The 16,896-nt window shown below is 33.8% G+C and overlaps 1 protein-coding gene across 3 annotated transcripts in view; it reads left to right on the top strand.

The window, feature by feature from the left end:
* The first annotated feature begins 9,185 nt into the window (after positions 1–9,185).
* Positions 9,186–16,896, top strand: part of 5-ht2b (5-hydroxytryptamine receptor 2B) — a 43,477-nt gene continuing 35,766 nt past the window's right edge. The window contains exons 1-2 of one of the 3 annotated variants that reach the window (XM_070292587.1): positions 9,186–9,421; positions 11,349–11,755. In XM_070292587.1, coding sequence (XP_070148688.1) covers positions 11,410–11,755 — 346 coding nt within the window. In that variant the 5' untranslated portion in view covers positions 9,186–9,421; positions 11,349–11,409. Of the gene's footprint in view, positions 9,455–11,337; positions 11,756–16,896 lie in introns of all 3 variants that reach the window. The other 2 variants (XM_070292585.1, XM_070292586.1) reach the window with 2 other exon arrangements.

Raw genomic sequence — 16,896 nt, 5'->3', positions numbered from 1 at the left:
TTAGCTCCGCAAATAATGCCATCGCAAATAAATTTAATAATTATATTATATTATTATATAAGTAATCATATTATATATATTATATTATATTATATTATAACACACACATACACACACATAAATTTATTTAATATTTACCTATTTTATCTTTCACACACGCATTATATGAGTTTCTTTTACATCCTTTTTTACACCAGCATGTCGGATTATTATTATATATTTTACATTCTTCGTTAGTTCCGCAAATAATACCATCGTAACCGTCTTCAAATAAATTTAGTAATTAAAAACAATTTAAAAAATTATATGTATAACGTTAATTTATTTGTTTAAATAGTCTCTGTTTGGTCTCCTACACATAATTTTGTATATGAATCCATTTTGTATCCATCTTTACACCAGTATATCGGATTATTATTACATTTTACATTTTTCGTTTGTTCCGCAAGTAACATAATTGCAACCGTCGTCAAATATATTCATTAATTAGCAAATTTGCGAGTAATATCAAAAATTTTGATTTAGCTTAATAATCAAGGAAAATATGTCAAACTATTTAGCGACTAAACGAAGAATAATATTGCAGTAGAAAAAATTATAATTTTTTTTAATACACAAATATTTTTGAAAGTTTAACGCCTTAAAAATATTGTATTAAGATATCCAAATAAAATTTTTTAATATTAACGGAACTAATATATAACAAGCTTCGAGTATGTCAAACACTCACATCCCCCACTTCGGCACTACCATATATAAATTAAATCCCCTATAATCCCCTTGATCTTGAAGATCCGTCTTTGTCAGTGCGTTATATATACAGAAAATCGATCTATTGCGTTTAGAATACGAGACAAGCTTTGCGTTACTATTTCAGAAAGTTTCGCAATTCGTCAACGTCACGTTTAAAACGTGCTGCCGTACATTTTGAAGCGGTAGCCAAAGAGAGTATTATTTATAAAAAATAATTATAGAAAATTAAAAAGTACAAAAATTCCAAGGGAATATATATATTTTTAGACTGTCATACACGTATTATTTAAAGGTATTTACCATATTTATGTATTTATGCCGTTAATCACCGCTAATATTATGAAGAGGAACGGTATCGAGACTATAGACTGTATCGTGCTATTGTTATAATTATCTGTCAACAGCTAAAAAAATATTGATAAAGGAGTAGAGAAAAATTTAGAAAAATAGAAACAGGTGCAAGATTCTTTCATACGAAACGGACACCACGTATGTACAATTGTACACCAAAATGTACAATTCTTATGGCGACAAGGAATGTTCTTCAAAAAAAAAAAAAAAAAAAAAAAAAAAAACCATCGTGCAAAAGGATTATCGTTAGAAGAAACAATTTTCGTTAGAAGAAAATTTCTCTTATGATCCAAGTTAAATTTCACTAATCAAAATGACTTACTTTAACATTAGCAAATAATTCAATGATAAGTCGAAGAATACTAACGAGTTACACAGTTTCGCAGAGACTATTTATACTAAAAGCTGAATTATTCATGCAATATTTGAAATAGGTACCTAAAGTGGTATGTTTCTAAATGATTATACTTAATACATAATGTACCAGGTGTCCCTATTCTTTAATTTTTTTTATACATGTATGATACTTTAATTGATTTATTTAAACGCAATCAAGTTTTTGTAAAACTTTTATAATCTACAATGATACGTTCCTTAAATTTGATTGCAAAATTCAATCTTGTTTTACATAAAGAAGTAAATTGTGTATTTCCATACATATTTGAACAACAAATCCATTAAATAATCTTCCAAAATTAATCTCCGCATGTAACAGCTTTTCTTATTCTTTTATGTCTATTCCTCGAAGAAAAAATGTTTCGAAAAAAAATAAATAAGCTTTCTTTCGATATTTTATGCAATATAAAAACATCAGAGATATGAGATCTATAAAAACAAAGATCAATAAGATTCTAAAAATAAAGAAAAATTGGGAATAAATTTATTTCTCGAAAGACTAAAATTATCTCTCAGAAAAGCTACATTTATATACAACGTCTTTTTTTACTAGCGATTAATTTGTTCTGGTTCTTATACATGCACGACCTAAATACTTATATAAGGAAGACGAAGGCATTCGCGATGCTAAGTACATGTTAAAACAACGGCACAATATTATGAAATTTTACGATAAAAATATATATATATATGAAGATATTGCAAGTGGCAGTATGATAAGTAGTTCAAATTATCTTTCACAAATCCTATATTTTTGCTCTTTGTATACAAGGACGGATACAGTTTTTTAAAAATAAGTTTTATCAAATAGCCCAATTATAATCCCTTCGACAAGCGACATTTTTTTATCTTTTCTCGCAGAAATATGAGTCAAATAATCGTAACACATTTACAAGGACAGTTGCAAGGACATTAGATAAGTATGCATCAATGCACGTGACATAATGTAACGTTATGTTGTAACGTTATACAATTTTACGAAATAATCGATTATCGTAAGACCACAATATTAAGATTATTTACTTTACGAAAGATGATAATATATATTTTGAAAACGATCGCGAAAAATCAAATCGATATATATTCCCTGAACTTATTTTCTCGTAATTTGAAAAATTTTTAGAACTTTGAAACCCACGATAAACTTCGCGGTTTTCTCTAAATTTTAAAAGAAAATTGCGTACATAAGACATCTAAAGTCGAGGAATATTTTCACTTCTCGCGAAGATCTCTGTATTAACTGCACCGATTTCATTTGGATTGATTGCAATTGAAATCCTTATGTTGATATAATATATATAAATGGGAAAAAGCATGAATATACGCTGTGTATAAATATAATATATAGTCGTACAATCAGTCAATTTTTTATATTGTACTCGGCGTTTAATAACATCGAACACGATACCTCCATTACGGCGTCGATGTCGCAGTTTGCAATTCGCGATCTCTGAATCGCCGGAAGGATCCTGTGAGATGACGTGCCCGTCGAAAGATGATCGATCGAATGCGACCATCTGATTTTTAGAAAAAAAAAATCAGTAAAGATATAAACGTAAAAATAGTATAAGATCCCGGTAAAAATGTGTATAAATAAAAATAATAGTAATAATAGTAATAAAAATGATAGTAATAACAGTACTCTCTCTCTTTAGCGAATGAATTACAAAACGCTCGTTTAAAAGGCTAATACATTTGTTACATTTTCTACAGGAAATGAATCGAAAAACGAGATTTACGCGATAATATTGCGCACTGTCAGGTATTATTCCGGATTTAAAAAATGACGACACACTAATTACGCGGTTCTCGCGTGAAATAGATAGATTTATTTCCGAGATGTACGTACAAGGTGTTCGAGATTCATCGAGATCTACCTTCGCGAACGAATTTTTTGATAAATCCAAAGTCAGATTTGTTCGGTCATTTTTTTTATCAACAATAAATGTCTTTTTAGCTCCTCGAATTAAGAGAATCTGTTAAAATCCATTTTAAATTAACTAAAGAAAAGAGCTTTCTTTATTTGTTCAAATTTCTGTAAACTTTAATTCTTGTGAAATCTTTCATGTTTGATCTATGGTACCTCGATATTTTTCTTAATGAAAATCAAGTTGAAATTTGCAAAAGAAAAATCCACAGATAAAACGTGATTCCGGCACACCCTGTAAATCTCGTGAATTAATCAAAATGCGAAATTGCGTGGGATAAAAGTGATAGGTAACGCGCGAAGGCCTGTTAATTCGAAGCTTACCATTTTCAGCAATGCATATCAAAGCAGGTAAAAGGAGAGGAGAGGGAGGAAGAAGAGAGGAAAAACGAGAAGCATTCTCGATCAAACGCAGTCGTAATGAAAAATTAAAAATCAAGCGCGTTATTAAGTGGCGACCTGACCAACTCCATATCTAAAATTATTTAATAAATTCGAAATATTTATATACATGTAAGCTAACCGTCTATGACCACAGCAGATCAAAAATTTACGATGCCGAAACTGCGGCCTCTGAAAAATTCAATAGACCAAAAGTTCACGCGGACATCTGGCCTTTTTGAAGTTTGTCTTTGACTTTTAAAACTTTCGAGTTACGTTCGTTACTTTCGTTAATATAATTAAAACAAACGTATATATAGCATATAGTCTTATATTAATAATAGTAATAATAATATACTATAGTCCGGCCAATTTTCTCGGTTTAGCAGATTCTAATTTTAATTTTTTTTTTCTGAACGCTTAAATATACTTAAATTTTTTAATTTCACAAATTTTAGAAGAAGTAAATCTTTTTTGAGCTTCCTCGACTCTTTCGATTTTTGTTCGCTCGAATGAAAAATTAAAAAGGAAAAGAGAAATTAGCGGAAAAGAATTTATTTCGGATTCTAAAAGTAATTTACCGAGATTAAGACGAATAGAATCCTTTAATTAAAACGAACGGATTTCACAAAGATACCGAGCTCCATTCATTAGGGATTCTTCCGCGAAATGGGAACTCCCGAAAATGGCCATACAAAGTCGACCGACCAGCCGGCGGTCGAATTTGAATACGCAAAAATTTTATTCCCGCTCGTGGAGAGAACAATAGCTTCATTTCGAGCGAGTTTCACATCACGCAGAAAGAGGCGCGGAATGATCGATCAATTCGCGAATGACCCCATCATCCCGATTACCTTTTAGTCCTTTTCGCTCGTCCTTAACCGTCGCCAGCGTTCCGTAACTTCCGCTTTGTAACTTTAACAAAATGCGATGAGAGGGTAATTTAAATATGACAGTAGCGCAGCTGGGAAATTAAAACAATTCTATATCGTGTTCCCAAGTTATCTGAATTTTACCGATATAAAAGGAATTAAAATTTTTTTCTTTAATAAACTTTTTATTTATTTTTTGACTAATTCTTAGATTGTTATAAAAGCTATAGGTATTGTTTATAGCCTACAGAAAATTAAATTTTTCGTCATTAAATAAACTCAAATCCATAAATATATATATGTATATAATAATTAATAAAATATAAATAATTAATATATCATGATTAACACGATTACGTTAAATTATAGTACTCTGGTAATTTTCGGCAATTGCTTTAGTCTTCGGATTTCGATTATGCATATATTCATATATAATAGTTAATATATCGAGTAATGCGCAGCACGAGATTCATTTCCGTTCGCTCGGCTAATTGAACTTAATGCAGGCGCTAAGTTAAATTTGACGGACGGACGGACGGACGGACGGATGGACGGACGGACGGTGGGCAAGCATTTTTAACGGTGCGCGTTCGCAATCAGAGCTTATTTAATTCAGCCGGATTCGAATATCGTGTGACGGAGGATAAATAGGATTTCTCCTTGCTTTATTGCGGGCCCGGCCTGCGGAAATGAAGTGCCCTGACGTGACTTGGCTCGTCGATCGATCTAAAACGTCATCGTCTCGTGTGTGTAGCACGACATGCGGCAGGTTCGTTGCGGGAGATGTGCCTCAACGAATATCTATGCGCCGATTATTTATGGCGCTTAAACGTACTACCCGTCAAAGTTGCGCTATCGTGAAAATTAAAAAAAAAAAAAGGAAATTGAAAAAACAGGTAAAATTGGAATCGAGATCATGTGACTTTTAATCTATTATTAGTTTTATTAATTAAACTTATGTTTTAATTTATACAAAAATTAAGTTTTCGGCAAAGTCCATATTCTTTTTATTTTATCTCGAGTCATATTATTATTAAATTTCTATTTTTATTATAATTAAATATCGCAGTTTTAATTTCTCCAAATTTAATCCCCCTTTCATTGAACTTCTGCTTTTATATGTATATTTCCAATGTTATTTTTAATTAATTCATTAATTATTCTTTTTTTTTTCTACCTCTCTTTGATTCTTCTTTCTCGAGCTTCGGATCCGTGCAATTCTTCATGGCGAATCCCGGGAAAAGATAAGAAATCGGCGTAAAAAGAGGAGAAAAAATCTCGACGACATAAATCTCCCGTCTAAATGGCGTTAATCCATCACCGAGAAATTTATTTGAGCGCGAAATGAAATTTTCGGCGCAAGAAGCATCAGAAACATTTAAGGCCAATAAATAGGCGGCTGCAAGATGAAGGCAAATGATCGTGTTCGGCACATCGATCTATCGCATAACGCAGAATACAAGATTCCTCTTCTAGTGAGGAATCCATAAAGATAGGAGTAAAATATATACCATAGCACACACACACACACACACACACAGAAAAATATAACATACAAAAGAAAGTTTCCTCTCTCTTTCTTTTGTATGTTTCCTTGTTTAATAAATAAAAAATTTACTGGAAAAACGGGAAATATTGACAAAATTTAAAAGAAAATAATAAAATTCAACAGAACTTAATCAAGATAGCTCATTCATTCACTTTTTGTATAATTTTTTCATAATAGTTAATATTTTTAAAGATATTCCGGAACATGAAATAATAACTAATTCAATTTAATTATTGATTTCTCTAGAAAGAAATCGGCGTTAAAAAATTGCACTGATCCGAAAAAAATCTGACATTGATATCAAGAATCAAAGATTGTAATCAAAAATAAAGAATGGTTTAATAATTAATTGATCGGAAAGAACATTGAAAATATATAAATGCATAAATTTAATAGAGCGTATGTGAAAATTCACTCTTGTCAGTCTCGAATCAACAAATTCGGCAATTGGCCCGCGAAGATAACTGTTTCTGCAAGATCGCGAATTTAGTTCAGAGATCCCGGGGATATTCCTAAGTGGATTAAGGCGAGCTTAAATCTGGCTCAAGAAGTTGTCCGGCTAAAGTGATGGTGCGTTTAATAACGAGGTTGCGGTTTGTGGTCTGCTTAATTGTTGCGAAGAGAATTTCGACAAAGTCCGCCAGAGAATGCATCGCAAGTTGCATGTATCGACAGCAAGTCGGAAACAGTGCAAATTCGGTGAAAAGTTGTTCTTATCAAATTGTATCTTTACAAACGAGACACTTCATGTAATTAAGATAATTAGGATTAAAATCTCCGTTTAATCGTGAATTTCATTTTATTGAGTTACTAATAAATATCTAAAATTAGATTTAGTTAAATTAGTAGATAGAAGAGAATGACAGAAGTGTTTCGTCGCACTTTCGTATCGTCACATTAAGGAGAAAGAGAAACACGTCTACGGAGCTGACTTGTAAGACACTGAAATCGTAAATAAGCTACATCAAGTGAAATCTCGAACGCGATATCAAAACACATCTCGGTTTTTTTTTTTTTTTTTTTTTTAATCTGCGTGCGTGGATATCGTTCATTTTCTAAGGCTTTCGGGAATGTCCTTTCACGTACTTAAGTACCTTAATCGCACGCGCGCACGAGCAAAAAATTGGCTCGAGGACGCGATAAATCGTCCTTTATCACAATTCTCGGGACACTATATTGCTTTTTACTAATGCTCTTGTACGAGTCGTTTCTAGCGGGAAATTTATTCGTACTTAATTTATAAAGTTCATGATTAGTAGACTCATTTCATGATATTAACGTGCACAATATTACAAATCTCGATATTTAATTTGAAGAAAAAAATTAAATTCTCTCGTCTTTTGTATGTGCGTGTATTTATTCTTATTCTAAAAATGTCAAAAGGGAAGAATGAATAGAATAATTCTGACACAGAAAAATAATGTTGCAGAGATAATTAAAATTTAAATTTAATTTTCAAAAGGCCATATTAATGTCAGAGATATATAATCTGTCAGGAATAATCGATTTATTTATAAAAATAATAAGCAAGATGGAAGGATTTAAACCGATAAAATTTATAAATTGAAAATCGGAGAATAATATCGCGGAAATAACGCCAATGTGAATTCGATACTTGAACAGAACCGTATTAATTTCAGGAACAGGGATATTAGTATGCAAAACGCGTCGTCCGAGATATAAGAGTACGAATAGGGTTTTTTTTTTTTACAATCCCCTCTTTAATATTCAACCTTCTTTGCATCTTTAAATTCCCCGATTACGAAATGAGGCAATAGAAATAGCATTAATTCGTAAAAACACATGTGAGAGAAATATACATAGAATTCTTACAATTATAAATGTAATTTGATAACATATATCAATGATAAAGCTAATATATTTTAATAAACACTAATTTTCGCGATTAAAAGACATGTATTTCATTAAATGCAATTAAATCCAATTTTATGCATTTAATAATGTATATCTTTATAATTGCAATTTAATTTTTAATTAGCTAAGCTTCTTAAAAACACTTATCAATATATATTTCAATAAACGTAATTCGTATATAATTAATGAGAATTTTTAAACTAAATATATAAAGATTATTTTAATTATCTTATCATTTCTTAAATCTCATTATTACAATTTCTTTTTCATCTCTAAATAAAATAAAATTAAATTGAATCAAAAAATTAAGGAAGATTGCGATTTGAAATTGACATATTTAAATATTATAATCTTATTTACAAAACATACATTTTATTTAGAAAAATAAAAATAATCTCTATTCTATATATATTCCTTTTCTCATTTGTTCTCGTTTAAATATAATCGTTTAATGTCTAAATAAGTTATCTTAATAACTGTTTAATAACCTCTTCTACTCTCGTAGACATTTCTCTTTTCTAACAAAATTTAACAAACGTACTCCACGCAATTCCATTTTCCGACCAGCTCCTTTTCCATAGCGAAAATGTTTTAATAAAATTTACCACATCTGTGTCTAGAATTTACCGTTCCCAAGTTTTACGGAGAAATGTCCATTTAGATGTTGGGAAAATATACTTTTAACGACACGTATCACACCTCGTGACACGAGCACGTCTCAACATTTTAGTAACATAATATCTCTAATGGTTTTCAGAAATTGGTTTCTGGAAGGAAAGCAAGAAAGAATTAGAACGAGAGGAATACATGTTCACGCGCATTAAAAATCACCGACTTTCGTCGAAAAAGCAAGTGTTGTCGTCTTTATTTATTGATAAGACGTTGCATTTCGCGCACGAGTGCAAACGCGCATCCCTAATAATACAAGACGGGGTGACAACGGAGGACGAACAGGTGTCCCGATGTGGGCAGGCCGTGCGGCGACGCATGCTCGTCGCGTCGTCCCCCTCGTCAGGGTATGAGGAGGCAACCGGTTAGGGGTGGTGGTTGGTAAGCGAGATAAGAGCCAGTGGGCCAGTAGTCCGCGGCAAAGCAACCCCCGTGGATCGCGTTGCTCGTTCTTCCGTGTGGCCGATTCCGCGAAAATTATCATATTTCCGACCCACCTGATCTTCCCACCCACCCCCTCCCTCCTCCAGTTATCGCGCGCGCTCGTGCGGATCGACGTTTGAAAAAAAAAAAAAAAAAAAAATCACCGCGTGCAAATAATCCTTCCCGGAGTGTCCCTACACGATAGGGAAGAGTTCGCCGAGCAATGTGCGTGCCAAACCACCGCGGCGGTTTAACCAAGTATTCGATAAATTACGGCTCCTCGAGTTTCCGTTAACTTTCGCTTTGCTCAATTTGAATTCCTGAAACCGCGGAGACTTCACACGTCCCCCGAGTCCCGAATTCTTCAACATCCTCTCTTGAATTCATCTTTCTTCAATTTAAACTGTTTTATTGAATTATGTCCTTGGAGTTGCACGTTTTTCGGATGAAAGATTCTCCGAAGAGATTGATTTTCCCATTAAATTCACATTTTCTCGAATTGGATTTTTAAAATTAAGAAAATTTTATGATTTCCAAACTGTGGCCTTTCTAATATTTTATTTTCAATTAAATCAATCTTTTCCTTTTTACATTTCTAAAGCTAGAAAAAATTTAATTGTAAGACATTCAAGCTATGGCTTCTTCATTTCTTTAAATTTATATTTTTGTTGATTAATATATTTTGATTGATTTAATCTCTTAATTGCTCTTAAATCCTTAGAAAAATTATCTAAAAACTTTGCTCCTTGAAAACTTTTTTCTTTTTTTAATTAATCAAAATTAAAAATTAAATTCTTAAAATTCTTTTAAAAGTCCTCTATTTTATTGTATTTTATCTATTTATTTTATTTTCCCAAATTTTTGCATTTTAAAAAAATCATTAAAAAATTTTTTTGTTTCTCGAGTTTATAAGCAGATATTAGAAGAAGCATCGAATTTTTTTTAATTCCCTAAAGAACGCTCGTTGAAATTAATAACTTTATATTGAAATAACTTTAATTTTTAAAATTTGACAACTTTTCGTGCAATTTTTACATCTTTAGGACATTTAAAAACTTTTCTCCTTTCAGTATTTTACCTTAGAGTTTCGCTGTCTAAGGGTTTCACTGTAAATCGATTCATGACACGTAAAATATCTTCAAATCCGAGATTTTTCGAGATTTTATCGAGCCAATTGAATACGCGACAAATTAATTGCGACAAAAATTGAAAGTAACGCTCTCGCGTATCCACCGCGATAATATTCGCGATCGCTCTTACGAACGAACCGCTTTCATCGATGTAACCTGTTGAGCGTGTAATCCTCGCTTTCCATCGATATATCGATATATCACCCGACATGTCTAATCAGTCACATCAATGCGATTGAATCGCTATCAATACCCACGCGAGACGCAGCAAAAATGGCCTCTTCCATCTTCAAGACGAAACCGTCTTTTTCCAAAAAATATCTTTGCAATCTTATGAAGGAACAATCGAGACAAACATTCGAAAATAAAAACACGCAATATTATAATATAATTTAAAAGCCTCACAAATTTTTTTGGACCATCAAATTATTATTCTCGAATTCCTTCAAAGATCTCTTTGCATCTTCGAGTCTCCCAAACATTCACGCCCGCATTTTTAGGACCCTCGAAGCTTCATCTTTATTAAATCCTTGGATTCTACTTCTAAATTCTTAAGGTCCTCAAAATTTTAATTTATTAGATTCTTGACTTAAATTCTCAAAACGTTAAATTCTTGTTGCGACGTTGAATTCTTATTTCCTAAATTCCTGTCGTTTCAGAATTTTAGTTTCGGCTCTCGATATTCCGCGCTCGTGCGTTCCTGAAATTTCTCGTTCCCCGAAATATTTCATTTCGAAATATATATATATATATATATCATGTTGGTCAGCTTTGATCCTCTTTTAGCTCTCTCTCCATTGCATGACGTCTCTTAATTAGGTTACTTAATTACATAGCTCGTGTATCCCTTGTAAATCCTCCATCCTTTCATCTTATAAATCTTCAAAACCTTGCGATATATTTTCAATGATTAATCTTTTGAAATATATATAAAACACTGTTATATATCATTCCCCATAACTGACTCTCAACTTTTACGGATCTTGATATCCCTTCGACGATGCTGAACAGTGCGCTTTCAGATGCAACGTCCCCGCGTGCCGTGAAAGTGCGTGTTTTTGTGGGAGAAGTTTTGACTGAGCGATGACGAGGTCAACGACTACCGTGCAAATCGTCCTGGCGGATACTTACGATCCGCCGTTGTGGGATGTCGTTTCCGCGAAAAGCAGCGAGATCGACCTGGAGACGACGAGTGCGAATTCCGCCGGAGGCCAAAGGGACAACGAGGACGGACTTAACAATTGGTGGGCGATGCTGGCGCTGGTCCTGGTTCTCGGCACAGCGGCGGGAAATATCCTAGTGTGCCTGGCGATTACCTGGGAGCGACGCCTGCAGAACGTCACTAATTATTTTCTAATGAGTCTGGCCATCACGGATCTTATGGTCGCCGTCCTTGTAATGCCGCTGGGCATTCTTACCCTCGTTCGAGGTGAGTTTACAGGTCTTTCGAATTAATGTAAAGCGTTTTTTTTTCCGCACGCTTTTGGCAATGAGAATATTTAATAATTGTATTTCACATATATTTAATTTCACGACATTTATATAATCTTGATATATTTAATAATATATTATATTCACGCGTCACAGAATTGTGAATAAGAGTCGTTCAAAATGTTCTAACATTTTGAATAAAGTGTCGCGTGCGTGTTTCCAGCAATTTAATGACGACAAGGAGCGTATAAGGGCGTTATTTATCACTAGTATTGCACGCCATTCGGCAAATCTGGTATAGGAGGTAACCTGTAATTTTCCGACATCTCGAATAAAATGCACGGTTGAGAGAGAGAGAGAAAGAGAGAGAGAGAAATTCATGGGAAATGAAAATCCTGCTGAGAGTGCCGAGGGTGAAAGGGATATGCTATTTACAGACTCGTTGCTATTTCGAACAATTTGAGAGAGAAGAGGTGTGGAACTTGCATAAGAGCGTTATTTACTGAGTGGGTATTTAGAGTAAAACCAGAACCCGAAAGAGTTGAATGTTTTCCAGTGTTCCGAAATAAAATGCCGGTCTCCTATTTCGAGGGAGAAAAAGGTGCGAAAAATCGCGCAAGGATACTGTATTTATATATGGCTACCGATGTCCCGATGTATTGTATTTCCAGGAAAAGGGGACTCGATATTTCTCGTCGTTCCAAACGCGAATTACCTGTCCCTTTCGAGAAAGTGGCAACGGAAAAAAAATAATAAAACAACTGGAAGAGGAGTCGCTATATTCGCAGATAGATCGCTACTTCGAAAGAGCAATTTCCAGAGGGCCAATAGAATACATCGCGCGCGAGCTCGCATAAGGGCGCTATTTAACGCCGACACGAAACGCCGTGCCCATATTTACCGAACTGTACGACAAAAAAAAAAAAGAAAGTTTGAAACATACGCGTTTTACAAACAAAAAACGCCATCCGCTTATTTCGAGCGATTCCTGGAAAAGACGGAGAAAGAGCGTAAATGTCATAAGGACACTGTTTTTCTTGCCGCGATATCATTAGCTGCGAGATATTTGCCTGTTTGCAAATATCAATCAAAATCGGGAACGAGAATTCTGTTGCAAAGAATCTATTCAGAGCTACCATATTCGCGCGATTCGACGTAATTCGAATAAGGGCCGCCGGTTATCGGCGATCTGTCCAAAACAAAGGGGTTAAAAATTTGCTCCCCACCGAGTGAAACATTAGATGTCCGGGGGAAGAATCGAGCGCCGGACGAGGAAAAATCGCTACCAACGCCGTTCCTAGACCAGCGTCTGCTATTTCGAGACTTATTTGGGGAAGAGGAGAGAGAAAGAGGTAGAGAGACGCCGAATTGGGCGTATAAGGGCGCATAAATCGCGCTATTTATCGCCGGGGCACATTACCCGGACTTGCGGACATCGGTCTTCTCGCGTGATAGATAGCTCGTGCTTTTACGAGTCGCTTCGGAGAAGCTCAAGGCTCCTTGTCGGCCGAAACAAGCGCGCTTATGCATAATGGATCACTTCCAGTGATGCTTACTCGATACTCGCGTCGAAATGCGACTAGCACGTTGCAGCGCAACTATGCAACTGACACCGGTGCTACCATCCGGTATACAAACACACAGACAACAAAAACGAGAGTATTAAACGACGGAGATGGAATTAAAACCGACAAAAGAGAGAAGTTAATAACAATTGATACGGATGAACTCGCAAAATAATGCTCTTATCATGCAGTTAATCTCTTTCTTTCTTTTTTTAACACCGAGCGCGATATTAAATATTTTGATACAAAAGAAATTATTTTCGAAATTTTGAATTCTTTATAGAGTTTATTTAATAATTTTTTAAATCATAATTTTCTGATAATAATTTTTACATATATTTTTTGTGAAAGAGAGAAACGTTAACATATTTTAACTAATGACTTTTCTGATAATTAATAATAATCTCTCATATAAAAAAATCTGCCATTTATTATTTCGTAGATAATAATAATCTCCGTTGCGTATTATTTATCGTTCTCATTAATTTATTATTAAAAGCACTATTTATTCTCGTCACTGTCACCGGCAAAAGTAACAATGTTAATTAATGAAAAAGTTCGGCAGAGGACGAATCAAATGTATTGAAGAATATGTAATAAGACATGAAAAATTTTCGTAAAAATCTAATCTGAAAGACTTTGATCTTCATCAAACTGAATTATTTTTAATCACGATTCCTCGGCGGGACTTCGCGTGGTTACGTTAAACGATAACTTAATTTAGCCAATGTGGGGTCAAATATAGACCAGGCGGCCCGCAAAAGAAAAAGTCCAACCGTAGAATTGAAGGAAATAAACAGGGATCGATTGCGCAGAAATAACCTACACGCGCCCACGGGATTTGCCGCTTTAATTTCTCTCCGACGAGAAAAGGATTCGTGTCCTGCGCCGGTCAATCATGACCGCTATTTCCACCGCTGCTGCTCCAAGGATAGCTGATAGCGTCTCTGGTAGTATATATTTGTACCGTGTCGTTGCGTAAGAAATGCCGCGGTTTTTCTAATGCTTTTAAGCAATTTCCAAAGAAATAAATTTTTTTTTTCTTTTTTTCTCAACTTTTGCCTGAGAAAAAATAATTCGATCATTGCTAAGAATTCAAGGATCTTCGAGATATATATATATATATATATATAAATTGTCGAAGCAATCTCTTCTCTGAAGAAAATCTTGTAAATCGCGTATTAACTAAAGCTATGATAAACTAAGATAACTTCTAGCATAAAAATTTGAAGGGAGTGAAGAATATTGCGACAAGCCGAGGATTCATTAGCAAGGAAATAGATTTCGGGATGGCGGTTCTAAATGAGCAAAGCTAAGGACGAAGGATCGAATGGAATATTCATCAGGCATAATTATTCGTTTGCCAGGAAACTTTTGGGAAAGATCGGCCAATTAAGCGTGGATAACGCGACAATTTCAGAAGACGGTGTATTATTCGGTCCCGAGGGACGCAAGACAAGGGGAAGGAGATCCTGTGAAATCTCAACATCGCGAAAGTTAAATATTCTCAAGAGTTATAAATATATATATATATATATAATATTATTTTTTATAAGAGATTCGAGAATTTTTGAGAATTAAATATTAAAAAATGAGAGTTGAAGATTCGCGGAGCTCGTAAAATTCTGGATTTTTGATTAATCATCTCATTACTGAGATTACGTATAATTGAATGTTACGTGATATAAATATAAATAAACAAGATAAATAATTCGAGCATAAACTCCGAAAATTTTAATTAATTATTTGATTATTTGGGTATAAATAAAGAATTTAATGAAGAGAAATTCTCTCTAATTTATGTCCTTCGATGAATGCAATAAAACAAATTTAATCGAGAAAAATTAATAAGCGAGGGGATTAATTAATTCTTTAAAATCTACGAGAAGAGAAACTCGAAGATGAAAGACAAGACTCGATTTCCGATGGCAGAACTTGATCCGGACATGTGTGTATGTGTGTGCGTGTGTGTGCTCTAGTTAAACTGGTCCTGGAGATGGGACACGTTGAGCGAATGCCCTTAATTGTAAGTGTCCTGTTGGCAGGACACGTCCGTCACTCTCGTCGAGGTTCAATCGACGTGCTGAACTAACGGACAGGACAGGAGCCGAACGTGTCCTTAACTTTATTATGCACGCGAGGGGTGAGGCCCTTTAATAAAGCTACACGTGAATGCGCAACTACCAATATTGATAATAGCGACAATATCGATAGTAGCGAAAGAGACCGCTTTCTCCCTCGGAAAAAGAGATAGGCGCGCTTTAATTAACTACTTATGTCGGTGACTTAATCGAGAATAAACAGACTATCGATTTTCGAATCTCTCAACTTTTTGCCAATAAACTTGCGTTAAAGGCCGATATTACGGGATAATTCGCATAATTAATTACACATAATACCTATAATTAATGTAATAACATATATCGATCGTTCGCGATTAATTGAAAGCTTCTCTTCTCCTCCCCCCTCCCCCCCCTCTCTCTCTCTCTCTCTCTCTCTCTCTTTATTGAAGTCATGTTTGCATTCTTTCAGCAAAAATGTATTATACGCGTATAATTATAATATTACAGTAGAAATAAATAAAGAGGACAAGACAACATTGACATTTTCATTAATACTTGTTAATTATTATAATGATTACAAGAGTTTATATTTATAGTAAAATAGACTTTTATAATATTTTGCTTTTTGACAGACAATTAATCCGAATAAAATAATATAAAGTGAAAAATGTTCAATGAATGTCTGACTATTGCGGCACTTTGCTATTTCACTTACGTGTCTGATCAAATAGGGTCTATACTACTCGAAGATTTATATATAGTATTGATTGGATATAGCGTAGCTCTTAACTACTCGAATGACGGCTGATTACGATAATTCTTTACTACTTTCTCTCTTCTCTTTACTTCTCCACTACTATTATATATATGTATATACATAAGGTGTTCACAATTCACGTATAAACAGTGGCGAAAGTTGATCAACGCGTCGCGTCAGCGAGATATCGTCAGTCGGTCCACATCGATAATGGGCCATTTAATTAGGGAGCGGTTCTTGCGGACAGCCTATGGCGACAATCCTGCATTCCATCATCATGTCGGATATATACGATTGTCACTATGCGGCTCCGATTGTCCATCCCATGTTCGCAGATAGTGAATTAAGAAGATTATCATTAATCAATATTCCTACGCGTGCAATTACTCTTAATATCAATATTTGCACAATCAAAGAATGTCTCTCTATAAAATGCTAATTGTATTCTTTATCAATTAAAAATTTCAAAAAGAAAAATAAGATCGGAAAAAAAATTATTAAAAATAAATAATATTAATATTAAAAATACTTTTCTTAATATTTTTTTAAATAATAATATAAATGCTCATATTATATTTATAAGAAATAATAAATACCTCAAGAATTTTTACAAAAGTTAAATAAAATATTAAAATTAAGTGTTCAACAGAGATAGAAAAATAAAAATCCATTACGAAAATTGCAAACTTTCTCTATTTGACAAATATGCCGAAACCAAACAAGTGATATGAAAAAAAAATGGAGAATATTTCCC

The sequence above is a fragment of the Polyergus mexicanus genome, unplaced genomic scaffold (assembly GCF_030449975.1).
Source record: "Polyergus mexicanus isolate NDT 795.1 unplaced genomic scaffold, iyPolMexi1.0 SCAF_3, whole genome shotgun sequence".
NCBI lineage: Eukaryota > Metazoa > Arthropoda > Insecta > Hymenoptera > Formicidae > Polyergus > Polyergus mexicanus.
The sequence above is the reverse complement of the archived record's forward strand: the minus strand, read 5'-3'. Positions and strand labels throughout refer to the sequence as shown.